General features: G+C 41.5%; 2 protein-coding genes across 2 annotated transcripts; both read left to right on the plus strand.

The window, feature by feature from the left end:
* The first annotated feature begins 1,642 nt into the window (after window positions 1-1,642).
* On the plus strand, window positions 1,643-11,876 carry gpr108 (G protein-coupled receptor 108). Its single transcript, XM_026171695.1, has 18 exons — window positions 1,643-2,296; window positions 2,559-2,678; window positions 4,762-4,812; window positions 4,993-5,081; window positions 5,179-5,249; window positions 6,142-6,287; window positions 6,376-6,438; window positions 6,528-6,629; window positions 6,707-6,840; window positions 7,870-7,945; window positions 8,038-8,111; window positions 8,199-8,316; window positions 8,392-8,522; window positions 8,882-8,925; window positions 9,006-9,055; window positions 9,282-9,365; window positions 9,698-9,819; window positions 10,305-11,876. The coding sequence occupies exons 1-18, from the start codon at window positions 2,201-2,203 to the stop codon at window positions 10,390-10,392; spliced, it is 1,659 nt and encodes a 552-aa protein (XP_026027480.1). The 5' UTR covers window positions 1,643-2,200; the 3' UTR covers window positions 10,393-11,876.
* Window positions 11,877-13,427: 1,551 nt separating this feature from the next.
* On the plus strand, window positions 13,428-20,130 carry soul5l (heme-binding protein soul5, like). The gene is made up of 7 exons (XM_026171718.1): window positions 13,428-13,640; window positions 14,493-14,552; window positions 16,077-16,158; window positions 16,259-16,379; window positions 16,464-16,603; window positions 17,610-17,773; window positions 17,967-20,130. Coding segments are annotated over exons 1-7 (1,059 nt in total). The 5' UTR covers window positions 13,428-13,638; the 3' UTR covers window positions 18,457-20,130.
* Window positions 20,131-20,247: the final 117 nt, after the last annotated feature.

The raw sequence follows: 20,247 nt of genomic DNA on the forward strand, positions 1-20,247 counted from the left end.
TAAGTGTGATTGTTACAGAAATAGGAATATCAAATATTACCCTTACTTCTAGATAGATAGAACTTTATTAATCCCTCGGGTGGGTTCCTCTGGGAAATTCGATTTCCAAAAAAGCACAGCACCGACAGAAGTTACAGAGTTACAGAATATTACACACACATATATATAAATACAGAGACAATATAAATAAAATATACGAAGGGGATAAATAGAATAAATAGGAATAAAAAAATTTAAAAAAAAAGAGGAATTAAGACTGTGATAATAATCAAGTCTCTATCGAGCATCTCTATAAATTTGCTGATCTCTCCTGTTCATATATCACCATCCAGGAAATGGTTTTCTTTCTCTTTGGCCTCCACACACTTCATCAAGCTGTCTGACTGCAGCAAACCTCTCACCATAGACTGCTGGCTGGTGTGTGTGTGCACATGTTGCTGTGTGCAGAGCAGCACTTGGACAAGACATAAACAGTAGATCAAGAAAAACTGGTGTAAATGGCTGTAAAAAAATGTATTATTTTTTTTTAAATTAAAGTTGGTCAAATTATTTTAAAAGATAATCAAATTACAATGTAAAAAGAATTGAATAATATGCAATCAGTTATCTATATTACTGAACCATTATACCTGCTCAGGCCCAAGCACCAGAATGACACGAATAGCAAAGAGCCAATGAGCACCGAGCTGCTAAAGAGCCAGATGTGTACCTCAGGAGTTGGTGTAGACCAGGGGTGGGGAACTCAAGGCCCAGTGTCCTGCAGGTTTTAGATATCACTCTGGGTTAACACATCTGAATCAAATGATTAGTTCATTACCAGGCCTCTGGAGAACTTCAAGATATATTGAGGCCATATTAGCCATTTAAATCAGCTGTTTGGATCAAGGACACATCTAAAACCTGCAGCACACCGGCTCTCAAGGCCTGGAGTCCCCCCACCAGGGGGGAGTCTACACCAGGGGTGTAGACTCCAGCCAAACAACAGCAACAACTAAAAGCAGGAGTCACATACAAGTTCAGCTATAATGGTGATAATACATCAGTTGTTTAGTCAGTTGTTGTAGATTTACTGTTGTGTGAAAAAGACATTACACCCGCATTCATTTTCACAATTTTAAATATCAGGATATATTAAAAATACATCTGGACATCTTAGCAGCCTCTATCCATCAATCTTTAAAGGGTTATTAGTTATTTCCAAATAATTTGAAACTCATCATATTACAGTGAGAAAGTTTATTCCCAGGTGAAAAAAATATTCAAGACAGCTGCAAAGCTTCTCATGACTGGAAGTCCCAGAAAATCCCCCTTAGTGACTTTTTTTCTCGTGGCCACAAATAAGTATTTCGTGGGCACGTTATACTATTTCGACGGCACGAAGTAGTATTTTGTGGCCACAATTTATTTATTTTTTGGACCATGTCATCAGAGGGGCTATAAAAATGATCTTGTTTGAACAATAATCGCGATTTGTGGACAATACAAATAACGTGTACAGAGAATATAGAACATTTGTTGAGTGAGACAACAAAACGTAAACTCGTAGTTTGAATGTCTGAAACAATAAAAGCTCCACGTGTCAAAAGTTCATCTCCGCAACGTAACAACACAGAGAGACTGTATCCGACGTGGAGGGTCATTCTAATCACGTGAACTCATTTTAGCCGGAAGCTTAGTGTCAGGGCTGAACCACGTGATCAAAATCTAGGACAACTCATATAAGGTGTAGTCAGATCCTTGAACAACATTTATCGTTTTCTGACACAAAATTAGTACAGAAAAGCGGGTTGTACGGGTGGGCAGTTTTAAAGCCTACATTGCTCCGGTTGCTTGCGCAGAGTGTTGTCTATATCTCGGCTGTGGCACTGTAGCGGGTGTGAGCCCGCAGCAGCTGACGCTCTTGTCCGCACCTTAATCAACGTTTTGTTCTTGACACCAGACCAGGAAGTCAGATCGTGACGCCTACAAGCTAGCTGTTACCTTAAGCGATGACAGCAGAAAGGAATTCGAAAACAAGATACATGGTTGTAGTTTGATAGTAAACGACGCCGTTTAAGAGCCGGAAAGCTAAGCTGAAAGATTCTAACTCTCGCATTTGACCTGGTTTACATTCAAGTCTGCTATCTAGCTTGTTATTTAGCCACCTGGAAGGATTGACGCTCCCTAGTATTAGCAGCTAGTTACCGCTAGCGAGTCAGCGATGGCGGTGGGGCACAGAGTCTGCTTTGTGGCTGGATTTTTATTCATATTACTTCTGCCTGGGTGCGAAGCAAGAATACACAAGCTTACATTGACGGTAAGGCAACAAATTATGACAGCGCTAGCTCGGGAGCTAATGGCGTGTTGTTTTCCTCTGCTCCCGTCGAGCGTCTTACTACTCAATTCGTATGTTGTAATTAATTCTAATGGCAGAGGACAGTCCAAACATAATGTCGCGTTGGGTTTTGTTATGGGCGCACGAGAAAAGCTACCAAAGCTTCTTAAATCTGAGTCTTAGGAGACATGTTTACTGACTGAACCACAACAGCTGAGCTCTACTTGTTTGTTCTTACAACCAGAATGAAATTCGCCACACCATCGACCTCAACGACTTTGGCTTCTACGCTAACGGAACTCTGGATGTCTACCTGCATTCACTGCAAGTCCCGGAGACTTCAGTGGACTTCAGCAAGTACCCAGTAAGTCCGGTGTGTGTGTTTGGTTATATGCGGTGGTTCATTGACCTTTCTTTTCAACAGGTGGCATTGTGTTCTTCAAAACGATAGAATTGAATTACAAAAAGAAAGATAATAATAATAATAATAATAATAATAATAATAATAATAATAATAATAAAAGCAGGAACAAATTCAAGCTAGAGGTAATGTTGTACCAGGCAGTACCGTTAGATGTACGGTTTTATATATTAATATGAAATTGCACATCTATTACAGATGTGCAATTCCATTTCTATTCATCATTTGTTTGCATAAAACCTTTAAATCTGAGGCCACATTTGAATACAACTATGTCAAAATGTTCTCCAGCCTCTCCATAAATGTAAATCCACATCTGTAATTCGGGACAGGTGCATCAACAGTTGTTTGACTTTGAATATGAAAAATAAAAATAAAAACAACTAGCAGTCCTGTAAAGACCCATGAAACTTATCATATGTGGTCAAACTAAAACAAAAGTTGAATGAAAAGAACATTTTCTTCATCTTTGTTACTAAGAATTTCACTCAAAATATGCCTTTTGGACAGAGACTCAAAATTAATGCGTGATTGGAAATGAAGGCTCTGAGTTTGCGTTACTTTATCTGTGGAATTTTTCAGTTTTTGTTAATAATTGTACAGCCTCTTGGGTTTTAATAAACAGGTTCACCGTAGCAGATCCATAATCAAACCCACAGTCGCTGTCCATTTTGTGTAAATGGACAGCAAATTATAATCATCAACAGGTTTAATTAATTAAAAAAATTTTTTTAACACTGAGGTTTTGAAGGGAAAAAATGTAACTATATGTTTGTTAACTGCTTGTTAAAGAATTAATATCTTGACTCGATTAGGCTGCAGACAGAGTTAATGAAGTATTTTTGGCCCAGCTAACATATTTGTGTTGTTATTTTGTGGATTCTCTATGTAATGTGGCAATATTTTCTTCTATTTTTGTATATTTTATACAGTGTGTAAAGTGTTTGTTAGGTTTACCTAAAAGATTAATTCTGTTCATCTGGATGTAGTGTTTTCACTGAGAAAACTGTTTCGTCACTCATCCAAGTGACTTCTTCAGTGTCAGCTGACTCCAGGTTTCCCCAACTTTATAAACAGTACATTTGCACAATGACTGAAACTAGCACCACTCATGAAGGCCAAAGATCAGTGGTTATGAGAATTTGCATATTCATTATCAGGAGACTGACCTCACAGCCCAGAACATCTTTTTAGCAAAGATTTCTATTTATCTTGGTACAGAAGCAAAAATAATGAATAGAAACAAAATGAACAGACAACAAAATTGGTCTCAGAACCATTTATCAGGCTAATAGTTCATTTAAAACAAAAGGATTCAATCTGACCTTTTTTCAAATTTTATTTATTTATTTTTCCCCAATGATTCATCAGACTGAAGGACTAATGAGCTAAAACATAAATGAAATCCATCCAGTTATTCACATTTCATTAGAACGGCCACTTCTCCTACAGTATTAATCAGGATTTAATCAAACCATCACGCAACGATCATCTAATGGGTCTTCACCTGAATTACTCAGCTGCAAGGTCTCAACAAAATGTGCTGTTTTGTGGGGAACAGCCTGTTAATTGTGACTATTCATGGGTCAGATGAGCTACTACGTCGCTGACATTTTTTGTTGTTTTGTTTGTTTTGGGTTTTTTTTTTTTTTTTTAAATATAGGGAAAAAACATACAATGAAAGTATGCATGAACATTGCCTTTAATAAGCCTCTCTTCCTAGACAGTTGTTGTTAAACATTCGAGTACACTGTAAGCAGTGTGACCGCTGAAGTAATGTAGTGGAGTGCTCGAAACAACAGTGAGTCGGGCTAACCTGACACAAAAGTCATGAAGCAGCAGCAGTGAGCTCATCAACCTTTGGTCTTGTGTTTGCGATGGTGTCAAGTGTCATGTTTTAAGAGCTGATTTGACAGTAAAAACTTGCAGATTGAGTTAGTGTGATAAAATATGTGTTATAAAATAAATAGAGATTTGAATCAGCTGCTTTTAACCCTACTGATTAACGTAATCCCACTTTCTTAAGGTTGGGTTCAGCCTGTCCAGATCGCGTGTTAATGGAGTCTTGTCCTACACAGTAAGTACATCACCATAAATATTTCTGTCAGCATTGTACATCATTATTTTCAGACCTTTCAAAATCAGTTGTGCAATCATGTAGGACAAGGACGGCCTTTTGTTGAAATGCACTTATGAAAGTTTTGTTATTATGAATACAGGTGTTGAGTGAGTGTTTGTGTGACGTTTCCCCCTCTAGGCAGAGGATTTGAAGAAATGTCTGCTCACTCAAAATGCGACCAATGCCGAGCCTCTCATTCGTTTTCTCATTAATATCAAGAACCAAAGGTGTGGATGTTTCAGCACTAATATTCAAAAATGTTTGTTACAGTGCCGTCGGCAGCTCAGTGTGTGGAGGCTAACTGTATAATTTGTGTTTGTGTAGCGTCAGTGTGGATGCTGTGAATAAACAAGACAACATACTGATTGCGAAGGAAAGGGTTGAAGCAGATAAAGGTTAGTGTTGGCCACACAAATACCAAAATTTGGATTTTGCTTCCTTCAGTGGCATCATTTAAACAAAGTACACTTTAAATTTCTATCCCACCCCAAAAACAATTCTATTTAAAGTGTTCTATTAAAGGCTTGTCTTTATTTATTTTTTGATAAAGAGAAGAGTAACTCAGATGTATTCATCAAGGTTCTTCTGTTTTTGTGATAAAGGAGCAGGTCTTAAGAAGTGTTTGTTTATGGTATTTACATAATATGTCAAATGTAAGATAATTTCATAGTCTCTGATATATTTTACACAGTGTAAGGATTTTCATCAAATGCACTTGTAGCTCTTTCCCACTAGTACTTACTCTGCTCAACTCGACTCTGTTTTTATCATTTGCCATCACAGTCGAGTGTCAACCAATGTGCGTGGGATCTTCATAACAACGTGGCTGAAAGTGCTGTTACGTCATTTATATGTGGAACAAACGGCACAACAATGGCGGGCGTCGAAGCGATTTGTATAGCTACTATTCAGCGTGTGGCTTTTTGTCACAGTCTGGGACCACAGTGTTGATTTTTGTGAACAAGACGCTCTCACGACTCAAACACTGACATCACTGACTAACCAATCGGTGTTATGCAGTCTGTTAACATCATTTTTGGATCACCTCTGATTTGTGTGGAACTCCGGCTGAGTAGGCACTAAAAAAAGTACCTGGTACTACAAGCCTAAGCCGAGTCAAGTAGGTACTAGTGGAAAGAGGCATTGCTATTATACTGTCCTTTGTTTTCATTCGACTTTGCCTTTGTTTTTGTTTTCTTGATATGAAAGCATCCACCTGTGTATAGAATGCTCGGAATAAACTAAATTTCTACCTTTGTGCCTGGCATCTGCACTTGTGCTCTGTAGATCAGGAGAAAGTCAAACGTGATTCAGAACAACAATCAAAAAATCAGGATAAGTCAGCGGAGCACCAAGACAAACGGAGCGATGACAAGAAACCAGAGCAGGCTGTGCAGAACCCTGAAGCTGTTAACGTGACAGGGACATTCAATGTAAGTTTTTCTTGTTTTTTGTTATTTTGGTCTATTTTTAGTTTGATTTTAATCCCAAAATTAATTTCTACGCTGTATTTCATTTTAGCTAAGCAGTCGCCACCATGTGACTTTAGATTTGGAAAAAAACGGCAGCATCTACAGCTTCAGTGTAAGAAAATCCTCCTTATCCAGTATGCTCAGGCATGTTTAAGGGCAGGATTGTCTCTGACAGGAAGTGTTTTCTCTTTCTCTCAACAGTTCCGCATACGGTTTGGCTCAGAGGCGGAGGGCCTGTACAGCTTGAAGTTCCACTACTGTCGAAACAGCGATCCGGGATTTAACGAGCCCTACTCGTTTGCAGTGAGTTGAGTATTTTTGAGTTTATAAAATGCACACTCACGTGCGTGTGTCTGCTTACCATGTTGCGTGCATCACAGGTTGAAGTGAGGGAGAAGAATCCCCATGGCTTCCTCTCTGCAGCGGAAATCCCTCTGCCTCGCCTTTATCTTTATATGGCTGGAGTTTTCTTCATTGCTGCTCTGGTCTGGGTGTACAATCTCATGAAGCACAGGTACACGGGCACAATGAAGTAATAGTGAACCACACTGTTTTGCAGGATTGGAAATTAAAAAAAAAAAAAATCACTTGCATAATCTGGGAAGCTCTTGCTACAAAGTGTATGATGGAAGAATACGGTTAGGGCCACTGGCTCATATGACCCCATACTAAAGTGAACACAGTTTGTAGTGTTTATTGTTATAATCACTCTAACATGAAGCATGACAATATTTGCTAATTGACACTAATTAGATCATTAAGCATAGGATCCTGTTCACACCTCAGTGGAAGACTGTGGCACAGTCACTGTTTTACAGTGGGTGTTGAGTAACTTCAAGTACTTCACACTCACTACAAGGAACTTTTAGTTTATAAAGTTTAAAAAAAAAAAAAGACTTTGGCTTCTTTGACACATCATACTTGACAACGCAGCCCAAATACATTTTTTAAGAAGATATCTGAAGTATTTGCTCCAATCATGACAGTGAAAGAGCACTAGCTACCACTGGCCTTCCTCTAGATCCCACTAGTGCCCCGCAGGACTCTACAGACATGCCCATAGATGCTGCAGCCTTCCCACTAAAGGAACATAAAGCAGGTTTACAGTGAGTGATTTACTAAAACGTGTTGTCCTTTAGCCAACTTGGCAGCTATAGCTCTGGCAGAGTGTTCTGCTGTGGCTTACTGTTGCTCTGGAAGTGCTCATAGCCCAGAATATAAGGAAGAAAGAAGGAAAATTGAGTTACAGAATAAAAACATGCGACCCCATGAACTGCTGGATTTATTAAAGATGGCTGAAACGCTTTCTGTGCTGACATGGCTCGAGCTTAGCTAACAGGTTTGCATTCCCAAAAAAAAAGACAGACTAACAAAACTGAGCTGCAGAGGTCATACAGTATCCTGCCCCAAAGCATTTGCCCAACATTTTCAATTGCTTGACTAAAATTTACATCATAACTAATTATTTGGATGAACCTTAAGCAGTAGGAATAAAAGCATTTCCTGCAGTGTTTAAACATCTCTCTTCTGTGCTTGTTTGCAGTTACAGTGTGTTCAAGATCCACTGGCTGATGGCAGCGCTAGCCTTCACAAAGTCCATGTCACTGGTTTTCCACAGTGTAAGTGCATCACCACCACAGCACAGTCTGAGTTTGAATCCTCTCATAAAAAGAGACTCACTGAATTCTGCCTCTGTCCCCGTCTCTCTCAGATCAACTATTACTTCATCAACACTAAGGGGCATCCTATTGAGGGCTGGGCCATCATGTATTATATAACACACCTGTAAGCAGAACCTCAGCAGAATCGGCGTCTTAGCCTAGGTTGTATTTGATTTGTATTACACACAAAAAATGTTTGTATCCTTCCCAGGCTAAAGGGGGCGCTCCTGTTCATCACACTGGCGCTGATTGGTACCGGCTGGGCTTTCGTGAAATACATCCTGTCCGACAAGGAGAAGAAGATCTTCATGATCGTCATTCCTCTGCAGGTGAGCAGCAAATCAAATGGTGTTTGGGTGATTTTTATGTGTATTTGCTTTGATGGCTCGCCGGTCGTGCTGCAGGTCCTGGCTAACGTCGCATACATCATCATCGAGTCTACAGAGGAGGGCTCCAGCGAGTACTACGTGTGGAAGGAGATCCTCTTTCTGGTGGACCTTATCTGCTGTGGAGCCATCCTTTTCCCTGTTGTGTGGTCAGTGTGATATCTGTTATTGAATTACATTTTAGTCCCAAATTAGTTTTGGGGGCTAGTGTTTAAAGTTACTAAGATTTCTGGGATAAGAGGATCAGTATGGGAAAGTGGAGCATGTTTGATAGAGTAGAACGCCCAGAATAATTCAACTTCATGAAAAAAATGAGAGGGGACCAAAAGCATTGCCGTCCAGCCCTGCCTACTTGATGAAACAGTCATGAAAATTTTCAGTTTGAAGTTATGAAACAAGAGATAAGTAGTTTCTTGTAATTCGAAATGAACTTTGTGTTACGTGGTGTATGCATGCAAGTTTGCCCCAAATAGCAGATTCATTGTATAACACGTCTCTGTCTTTAAAGGTCAATCCGTCACCTACAAGAGGCTTCTAGCACCGATGGCAAAGGTGAGTCCTGCTGCAACTACAGGGCTTTAATAGGTGGAGAGGTTTTGTTCTGTGTTTAACTTGGTGCATGTTTCTTTCAGCTGCCATGAATTTGGAGAAGCTCAAGCTCTTCCGCCATTATTATGTGATGGTAAGAAGGCCAGTATTTTGCTGTTGTTCTGTGACCCTCCATTCATCTGAACAATCAGACCAGTAATAGATTTACCAGTTACACTGAAAACTTGCCTCTGACAATGTTTTTTAGCAAAGCAAAATTAATCCTGAGGAAAAGGAAGATTTTAGTGTGATTGATATTTTTTTTTGTTTAACCGTGCAAATTTAAAGAGTTCTTACTGAAATGTTTTCTGTCATTTTAGATCGTGTGTTACATCTACTTTACAAGGATCATAGCCATTCTGCTCAAATTCACTATGCCTTTCCAGTGGCAGTGGTGCTATGAGGTAAGACGATGACGGTGCAGCTACAGCAGTTGTTTGAAAAAAGTCGAGGACGGTCTGTGCTCTCTGAATCAACAATGACTGGCAATACTTGCCTGATGTGAGCTGGTATAAATCTGCCAGCACATTACTTATTTAAAGCCCTTTATTAAAGAGCACTGTATTCCCCTCTGAGGCCTGATGGGATATTAGCGTTGCTTGAAGAATGTGAAACAGCGCATATGTTAAAAAGGCCCTGTGCTACTTATTTGTTTGCAAAGAAATTTTCCGGATGTTGTGGACAGTGTTAAGACACTTTCTCCTGTCTGTTATTAAACGCACTGTTTCTTCTTCAGTTTCTGGTGGAGGTGTCGACTCTCATCTTCTTTGTGTTGACGGGCTACAAGTTTCGCCCAGCATCCAATAACCCCTATCTCCAGCTTCCCCAGGACGAGGACGACGTTGAGAATGATGAAGTGTAAGCGTGACACGTCTGTATGAGCCCACACCTGGCATTTAAATAACTTATCCTGTTACTGAGTTCTTACTCTACCTGATTAATTTATACTTGGAGAAGTTATAGAAAGTAGCATGTCTTCAAAGTATGGTTGAAGTAGCCAAATCTCCGTATGAGTCTTTTATTGAGATTTGGTTTTTTGTCCTTATTAACACAAAGTGAAAACACTATGATATCGCATAGCATGTGTGCGGTGTGATCATAAATGAATATTGAAGAAAACATTACTTTATGAGTGATGGTGCTGAAAGAGCTGAAACTATTCTAGTGGTGCTGACTGTCTATTTAGTCCCATCACATAAGGAGGAGGCTCGTGTGGGTAATGTGTGGCTAAGCGTTTGTTTTTCTGTGATTTCCATAAGATTTAATAATTCCGACTGAACTAAGATGAAGGTTGAGAAAGTGTTTGCCATTAAAAGTGCTGCTGCTCTTCTGTTTGTGTCCAGAGTGACTGAGTCAGGTGCACTCGAGGGCATTTCCAAAGTCAAGAAGACGTCCAACGGACGCGATCGCCAGAAAGAGTCCACCTTGTGAGCAGGAAGCTGCATCTTTGGGAGCGGCCAACTAAACATCCCGAGGCCAGCTGACAGAAAGGGGTACACACACACACGGACCAAGGCTCCCCACTTCCAGTGACAGCTCTCCCATTGAAACTCTTTCTGTGGTTGCAGTGGTTGTGCCCACTGTCTGGCTATGCAAAAAAAAAAAAGAAACGGACTAACTTATTGGACGCTCTCTGTTTCCCTTAAATGCTCCACCTAAAAACTGAGAGGTACTGAGATACAACCACATGGACGGGTGGAGATATGAAAAGGAGCTCTGATGTTGTGTATGTTTCATTTCTCTCTCCCCCTCCAAAGATAATTTTTTAGACACTTTCTTTTGAGTGTGTTTATAGCAGCTATTTAAAACGGTACTTCTGCGAGCCTCTTAGCTGTAACTATTCCTGTGCAGAGTGTGTTTAGTGTGTGAGTGAAAGTGAGACGACACAGGATTTGGCTACCCCCGCCTCCCCACCCCAGTGACAATAGCCCATACTCAGGTGAAAGGCTAATCAGTATATTTCAAATTTAAGCATCCGTCTCGTGTTTCATTCCCATTGTTCACGGGTCATAAAAATCCCACTTTATCACCACACAGTACCGTAGGTTTTTTTTTTTTCCTCTTACATGTATGATTTGTATATTGAAATATATGGTTAACAAGAAGTTGTATATTTCAATATAGATTGACTTATTACATATTGAAACGTTATATTTCAGTATTATTGTTGATGTTGGAGACTTAAGCGTTCCTCCCAGCCCGTCACTCGGACTGCTGCTGTAATTTAGTGCTTTAGTGGTTTGAGGACAACTCCAGTACACCTCTGTGAATACAACCAATATGGTGACATGTGAAGATGTAGGCAGATGAACAGTTTTTTTTTCTCTAAAATAAGCAGAGAAGTTTGCCCTCTGCGTTTTCAATGACGGCCTTGTTCTTTACAACCCCTCCCCCCCCCATCTCTCGTTTGGCATTGCTGTGCCAACTGGGCAGAGAAGTGACCTAACTGATCATTTTTGAATTTGCCTGCTTTTGGTTTTACCTTTCTGCTCTTGATGTGAAGCTTATTTTATGAATTATTGGTTTGATATTAGGTTTTGAAAAGATCAGCAATGTGTGTGCAGCCAAACTGGGTGGATGGCCATTTGTAAATAAGACTGCTGACACAAAAGGAGGCACTTAACACTTTGCTGAGCAGTGCAGAGAGGCTTTGTGGAGCGCTTTAGACAGTTCGGGTTCAATCAGATTTTTTTCCTCTTTTTGGATAGACAAACAGGTGTGGCGATGAGGAAAGACTACTGAGATTTTACTCCAATCACTCGGTGCAGGGATGACCCCAGTACCTTGGAGGGAAGGATTTAGCAGTGGGTGAAGTTCACTTTAGTTTCAGTGAAAACATTTTTTTAATTGTTACAGAGAGCTGTTTGGTGTCTGTATCAGCTGTCACAATAAAGTTCTGCAAAGTTCTCCGATTACAGTGTTATGTATATGTCATTTTTGGGGTTTTAAACTGCATAGCTTGCACTAAAAATAATCAAGATGGGAAAAGAATTGTGCTCCAAGCATGAAGAAAAGTGGGGAACCTGCAGAAGGAGTCACATTTGCCCCGAGCTTTGGCTCCTCCTGCGCCTGGTAAAGGGGCACCGACTTGACGGAGCTCCTTCAGAGGCCCACACATTCAGCTGCTGTCTGCACACACACAGTAGTACTCTGCATGAGTCAGCTGATTGTGATGCTTACAACATGTTGAGGGTCTGACCTGCTGTTTCTTCATTTACATGATATGTAAAGTAACTACTGAGCAGGTTTTGCATGACAGCCGCCAAACCTTTCCTGCCCATCTGTTTATTTAAATTACATCTGCCTCAACGTTAAAGGTGATTTATGGTACTCTCGTGCTTCACATCATGTAGTTCTTTAAGTACAGTGACTTCATGTTCAAGAAAAAAGTTTGAGATTATCTGAGCTTTGTGACATTTTGTATTATCCTGCTGGAAACAGCAATCAGAAGATGCATACCATCTGGTCAGAAAGGTATTGACCTGGTCAGCAACAGTACTCAGGTAGGCTGTGGTGTTTAACTGATGCTCAGTTGCCACCAAGGGGTCCAAAGAGTTCAATGCTTTGGACTTTCAGCAGGTCATCTTGACGATGCTTTCATGCCTAAATGCACCTAAATGCTTGAAAATGTAAGGGAACTCTTTGAAAACACATTAGATCTCAATGAAGGCGAAAAATCAATGCAAGTTAGGAATACCTTCTTTTTCTTAACTTAGTAACATTTTTGCCCTTAAGAGCAAAATTAGATAGAACTAAACACTGGTTAAACACCAGACCCTGCTCTCTGACTTCCTCCTGAGGTTCATTCGAAGAGTTCCTGCAGTGGGAAATTACCTAAGTTAAGCAGATTTCTTGGGCAAAGTTGCAAAAATGAACCCATCCATGTAAAACAAACTAGTTAATAATGTAAATGTAAACTAGTACGCTATTTTATAAATGAAGCAACCCAAGGAATTATATCACCTTCAGCTTACTATGCACACACAATTACTTTTTTTTTTTTTTTTAAGCAGCAACATTTTGTACAGCAAGAATGGCAGTCATTTAATGTGGAGCAGCACACTCTGGGAGCAGTGGGCCGGACCAGTCAAACGCCCTTTCTGTCAGTGTAAAGATGTCCTGTTTATTTTTTTTGTTACTGTTGGCCTAATGTTTAAAAATATATAGTGTAAATTGAAAAAAACAAACACTATAAGCACTGTTTCCTGTCATTGTCAATGGGGGATGTGTCCATCTGTAGGCAAAGCTGTAAAGCTAATGTGAATAAAGTTAAAAGTACAAAATCTAGCATGCCAGTGTATATATTTTCCAAAAGCCGAGTGGGCCGGATTGGAGTCTTTGCCGGAAGATTCTGGGCCCCGGGCCTTAAGTTTGTCACCCTTGCTGTAGAGCAGTATACATGTGGGATCTCCATCCTTACTTTAACCCTTGCTTGCACAGCAGGCAGTGATTCATTACTAATGGAAAATTTCGAAGCGGAAAAAACCCCAGAAACGGGATACAGTTGGCAGTCTCGAGGCTGCTCCGCCCCTCCGTTCTGCGAGCTGCAGGCAGACGCCGGTGCTCACTGCAGTCACTCCGCAGTGCATCCAGCATCAGACTGCAGTCTCCTCACACCGCGCCTCCCTGCGCTCCCCTGGCAGGTGGACACTTATAGAAGCACGCGGGGTCGCGACCATGTAAGTATCATCTCGAGTATCTTCTAGTTTAAGAAACCGTTCGGTGATGGTGATGTTTGTGATAGTAGTTGACTGTTATTTTGCAGGAGTTTTTGCGGCGTTGCGCACAGGTAAAGTTGATTTGTTTGCGTCATCGTTTATCGGCTGCAGGAAAATGCATTTCAAGCTGCTCTAATACATCAGTGTTAATAATAATAATAATAATAATAAAAACAACAACAATGAAGATCACCGATGAGCTCATTTGGATACAGTCCGCCCGGTTACTACATCACCTGTATCTGTGAAACGCCCTTCCTCTTTAACGCCTTTTTTGTAAAGTTGGAATAAAATTAGGATCTGAACAGGTTGTGATCACAGCGGGATGCGATGAGCTGCCGATCCCGGTTCTTCCTTGACCTCGAAATGCCTTTGGATTGATTTAGAAAAGACCCAGCCTGATGATGCAGCAGATTCCTTCGCTCTCTCCCTGTTTGCGTCGCACTGAGGCAGGAAAACGTGTCCTGTTTCACCTCCGCAGTGCAAACACGCCGGGATGCAGCACAGCAGGCCAACTCCGATTTCTGCAGTCTAGCACCTTTAAAAAAAAAAAAAAAAAATCTGTCGTTATCATTGTCTTTCATTTTAGAACAGCAGTCCTTTGATTATTTAGAGAAACTGTAGAGTTATTTTACCCACACAACATCCTTTCGCTACAAAATCATTAATGCTGTTTCTTTCTTCATCACTCTTGTACACAGACAGTTCTCTTAGTTGTTTCCCATCAAATGATTCTTTGATACTCATGAGACTTTTTCCTCTTTGTTATGTAAATCATTTGCAAACATCATTGCCTTGTGTGTCCTCCCACAGGGCTTTCATCTCAATCTTTGCTATTCTGGCCCTTGTGGTCTCAGCTGAAGGCAGTGTTGGGTAGGTGGAACGCTTCGTGCAGATTGCATTACAAACCTATGATGGCACTGAAATGTTCCGGTTTCAGTTCCACGCTATGGTTTTCAAACATGGCTTTAAAGTGGAGGTTTGTGTCCTCTCAAGGAGGAAACTTTATTCTTTTATCAGTTATTTACAAGTTTCTGACCACTTATAAAATGTGTTCAATGTGCTGCCCATTGTGTTGGATTGTCAATGCAACCTTCTTCTCCCACTCTGCACACACTGATAGCAACACCGCAGGAGAAATGCCAGCACAGGCATCCAGTATCTGTAGTTTCAGGTGCTGCACATCTTCACACCGTAGACAATTGCCTTCAGATGACCCCAAAGATAAAAGTCTAAGGGGGTCAGATCAGGAGACCTTAGGGGCCATTCAACTGGCCCACGACGACCAGTCCACTTTCCAGGAAACTGTTCATCTAGGAATGCTTGGACCTGGCACCCATAATGTGGTGGTGCACCATCCTGCTGGAAAAACTCAGGGAACGTGCCAGCTTCAGTGCATAAAGAGGGAAACACATCATCATGTAGCAATTTCAAATATCCAGTGGCCTTGAGGTTTCCATTGATGAAGAATGGACCCACTATCGTTGTACCCCATATACCACACCAAACCATCACCTCTGTTGTTCTAACAGTTTTGGAGGGATCCATCCAATGTGGGTTAGTGTCAGACCAATAGCGGTGGTTTTGTTGGTTAACTTCACCATTCACATAAAAGTTTGCCTCATCACTGAACAAAATCTTCTGCATGAACTGAGGGTCATCCTCGTTGAGATGCTGCAGTAGCTGGAGTTTGTAAGGGTGCCATTTGTGAGTAGCTAATATCCGCTGAAGGGATGTTCGACTAATGCCACTCTCCAGTGACATGCGGCGAGTGCTACGCTGTGGGCTCTTGCTGAATGAAGCTAGGACAGCCACTGATGTTTCTTCATTAGTGACAGTTTTCTTGCGTCCACATTTTGGCAAATCCAACACTGAACCAGTTTCACGAAACTTAGCAAGCAGTTTGCTAACTGTAGCATGGGAGATGGGTGGTCACGTGTTAACCTGTTCGACATGTCAATGGCTGTGAACAAAGAGAAACTTGTAAATAACTCATGAAAGAATAAAGTTACGTTGAAACCAAGCACACCATTGTTTTTCTTGTGACATTACCAATAAGTTTGATGTGTCACATGGCCCTCTTCCTATTGAAAAAACAAAAGTTGTATCCAAGATGGCCGACTTCCAAATGGCCACCATGGTCACCACCCACCTTGAGGAGTTTGCCCCCTCACATACACTAATGTGCCACAAACAGGACTTTAATATTACCAACCATTCCAATGTTATTATGGTGTATCCATATAAATGGCCCACCCTGTACATTGAATGTTTATGGAGCTTCATAGTAGGCACAAGTCAGCTGAATTCATCCCCAGTTTCTTTATGAACCTGACTTTTTCTGACCACGTAGCGCTGCTGGACAATTAATGTAATTTATCAGTGTTCTTGTTGCAGACCCAGTACCAACAGCAGCTACTGCACAGAGTCAAAGGAATGTCTGGAATATGAGCTGATCTGCAAAACGGATGAATATGAAGTGAGTGAAAGCTCTCAGCAGACAGCAGTGCAACACGCGTTTCCGACTCGTCAAGCTCGTATTTCTCACATACCGTGTGCTTATGCGCGTTCGTGTCCAGGTGCGGCACTACAGCCCCACTCGCTGGGTGTCAACAGATGCTGAAGCCTATTTCATGGGAGTGGGTGCGGCCATGGCTTTCAGGAGACTCTTCCAGTATATTACCGGAAGCAACGAAGGAGGTAAGAAGTCGATATACAGGAGGTCAAATTGAGCTTTGATGAAGTGCATCAGTGTTTGGAATGATGATGACGGTGGTCATTCAGGTGTCCAGATGGACATGACCGCTCCTGTCCTGGTCAAGATCCCAGAGAAGACCAAGATGTGGGAGCCTGCTATCTACACGCTCAACTTCCCACTGCCGTCAGCCTATCAGGACAACCCTCCAGCACCCACTAATGACAAGGTAAGCCCTCGAATTGCCCTTGCCTCTACTGAGGTCAAACGCTGTTTATCCTGCCGGTAACTGTGTAATTCAATCAGTGATTTTCAGCTTTCAGATCAATAGAGATCATTGACGAGTGCGCGGTACTTAGTGCGGCTGGCCCTGCTGCTGCTCTCACTCAGCAGAATAGAAATGCATAGTGCTGAGTCAGCAAGGCGCCAGTGCTCTCTGTGTTTTCTGATTCTTAACAGACGAATCAGCCAATCACATGGCAGGAACTCATGCGTGTAAGCATGTAGAGATGGCATCCGAATTTAAGTGAGCCAGACTACTTCAAGCTGACAGGAAGGCAACAGTAACTTAAATAACCGCTTGTTACAATCAAGGTTTTCAGAAGAGCATCTCTGAATGTACGTCACACTGAATCTTGAAGCAGATGCGCTATAGCAACACAAGACCACACCTGAAGTGCCATTCCTGTCAGCTAACAAATGGACACTGATCTGATCTCTGATCTGATGAGTCTCCATTTCTGCTGTAACATTCAGATGTTTGTTGTAAAAAAACACGAACACATGGATCCATCCCCCCCTGTGTCAGTGGTTTAGGGTGGTGGTTATGTGTGGGGGATACTTCTGTGCTGGAAAGAATTGGGGCGCAGTATAAGCAAGGTGTACCTACTAAGGCTTCCAGGTAGTGTGTGTGTATAACGTTACAATGATCAACACACTTGTTTCAAGCAGTTTATTTTTAAACTATCGACTCTGTGTGCTGTCAGTGACAGCAGATGGTCGTCTTAGTTCCACAGCTCTTGAGGACACGGGAGGCTTTTTAAGGCCCAGTGTAACAATTATTTTGAACAGTGTATCGTGCAAAATTTCTCTAGTTGATCCCACAAATAAAAGGATCAAATTGTATATAAGTGTAAGAGTTTCTATTATATATCTAAAGCTACTCTGCTGCCCTTCCACTTTGTTTTCCACATGTATTTCACTGTGCTGGATTCTTCTCTGCATCCATCGCACAGCTGTATTTCACTGAGATGCCAGAGATGGACGTGTACGTGAGGAGTTACGGAGGCTGGATGCTGTCGGTCACCTCCAGACTTCACGCCCACCTGCTGACCAAAGAGCTAACCAGAGTTCGAGCTTTGTACAACCACAGCTATCACTACGGAGTCGGCTACGACAGGTGCTACGCATGTCTCATTTCTAATTTTCTTTGAGGGAATCGCTCATGACTGTGTCATCATGTGGTTCTTTTTGCTCTAGTCCATGTTGTGCACTCATTAAACAGTATTATCTGGACTTGTACTGCTGCACAAGGCATCGTCACCTACTTCCAACTTTTATGTTCATGTCTCTTCTTCGTTTCTTGTGCGTAGCCCCTTGAAGCTGTTGAACAGGCACAACGAGGTGTGGTACGTGGCCGAGGGCGAGCCAGTTTGCTCAGATCCACACGAGCCGACACCTGCGCACACACCCCGTCCGACTCCCACCAACTCGCCCACAGACTTCCCCTTCGAGCCTCTCCCAGACAGCCTCTCTGATTCCCCCTCACTCACTCCCTCCGACCTGTCCTCAAACACCACGTCCAACTCCACCTCACAGATGCCCTCTGACACACCCACTCTGTCCCCATCAAACACTCCACCCAGTTCTCCATCTGATCTGCCTGCTCAAGCTGCATTCAGCAATCCCCAAACGTCCACCCAGAACCTGCTGGAACCGGCATCCAACTCCTCCGATCCCACCTCTGTGAGCCCGTCGCTGGAGCCCCAGTCTGGCACCACTCTGTCGAACAGCGTGGCTACCAGCCCCGAGGAGACACCGGCCGACACTGAGCCTGTGGTCGAGCCAAACGATGCTCATTAGCAGCAGTCAGATGTGATTCAAGCAGCTTTTCCAGATATATTTCTATGTAATCTAAACAGAAAGCAAACAGTGGAGGTGCTTGAGTCTGCGTGTGACAGACGGACCTGCTGTTCCTCTCCTTTTCCTCCTTTTCTCACTATACCCCTACTTATGGCACCGAGTGTTTAACTGTGTGTTCTATCGCAGCTTTGCACCTGCAGCTTCTCGAATCACTGATCACGTGCACTTCCACTTTGTCATTCCAATCTTATCCCACCGCTCCAGCGTAGATTTAAGTGAAATCTATGTATTAGTTAGAAGGTTAGTAATCTGAGTTATTGTGCTGGTTGATAGATGAAATGCTGGAACGAATTAATAGGCCAGACTTAATTATCTCAATGCTCAGTTTCACACTGAAGTTCTTAATATTTACTGCCTGGGTGCAACTTTCTAAAAGTTCATGCGTTCAACTTCTTCATCACTTTCGTGATGTATGTGGCAACATATTCATTTTGCATTTTCATTGGGATCTTTCTTGCAATCTTAGACACTAACTAATAATACAAACAGCTCCCAGATTATGACTTTGTATTTCACTTTTCTTTCCAGTATGTTGGCCCAGAAGAACCCCCAAAACTGCAGCCATATGATTTGTCAGCTCCAAACTTAGATCTGTGCAATCAAATATTTACCAAAAATACCTTTCCTTTGCAATACATTTAACCAGTATGTTATGGGAATTTATAGAGTAATCAAATTTCAACATTTATACCTGAACAGTATGATTGTTGAAAGTAAAACTGGACTCCTTGGCTCTGGCCTTTAGTTTTTCGATTAATGTTTCAAAACCTTTAAAATTACTTTCCCTGCTAAACTTGACCAAAAATAAGAAATGTTTTGTATGTTCTGTTACTTTAAAGTGGTCAGAAGTGTTTCTCACCACTAGGGGTTGCTGTAGAGCAGTGCTACGTTTCAAACTCTCTGAGCAATCTTGGTTCTGACAAGGTGGAACTACTGAAGTGGCCAGTTAGTGTATTTCTGGTAATCTCTATACATGTCCATATAGTACATGGTACTGTAAGCAAGGGTGATACAACAAGAGTGGTAACGGCTAATAATAATAATATGCCACATCTTTATCAGTAAAGAAGAAAGTCACTATCATTATGTTAACGTAAGCAGCTATTTAGCTTTGTGTGTGTTTTAGGGAGTAGGAGATCAGTGTTTCAGCCATCAAGGATGTAAACGTCTTGGTAAGAAATACTGAAAGTTAAAACTGTGTTTATCTGTAAAGGAAATTGTTATATTTAATGTAATTTAGCACTGTGTAGAAATTAAGAAGTTCAGTCTGCCCTCATGTAAAATCTTGATTAGTCATATTTTCTCTAGAAAATCACTCCACAACCACGTTGCTGTAGCCATGTCTGTGTGGGTTCTCTCTGTTTAGCTTTTAGCCCAGCAGTGGCACTGCTTTGCAAACCGTCTGCTTAAGTGTGACCTACAGTTTCAACCAACTGCAGTAAGACTGCTCCAAAGATCTCAAAGAATCCCAGTTGATCAAACCAACGCAATAAAATTGACATGTTAATGAATTACATCCTCTATTGATGCATCTCCGAGCTACGTGCTGTATATATACACAATATATATACATTCTGTTTCTGATGAAGATGCAATAAAATAAACATGAACTCATGTTGGACTCATTTTGTTGCTGATGGTCTGGACTCCACTGACTAAAATGTTCAATTTTCCTTTTATTCATTTGTCAGTGAGCACAACTGAAGGGGAATCGACCCAAATGGTCTCCCA

Source organism: Astatotilapia calliptera, chromosome 6 (assembly GCF_900246225.1).
Source record: "Astatotilapia calliptera chromosome 6, fAstCal1.2, whole genome shotgun sequence".
Taxonomy (NCBI): Eukaryota; Metazoa; Chordata; class Actinopteri; order Cichliformes; family Cichlidae; genus Astatotilapia; species Astatotilapia calliptera.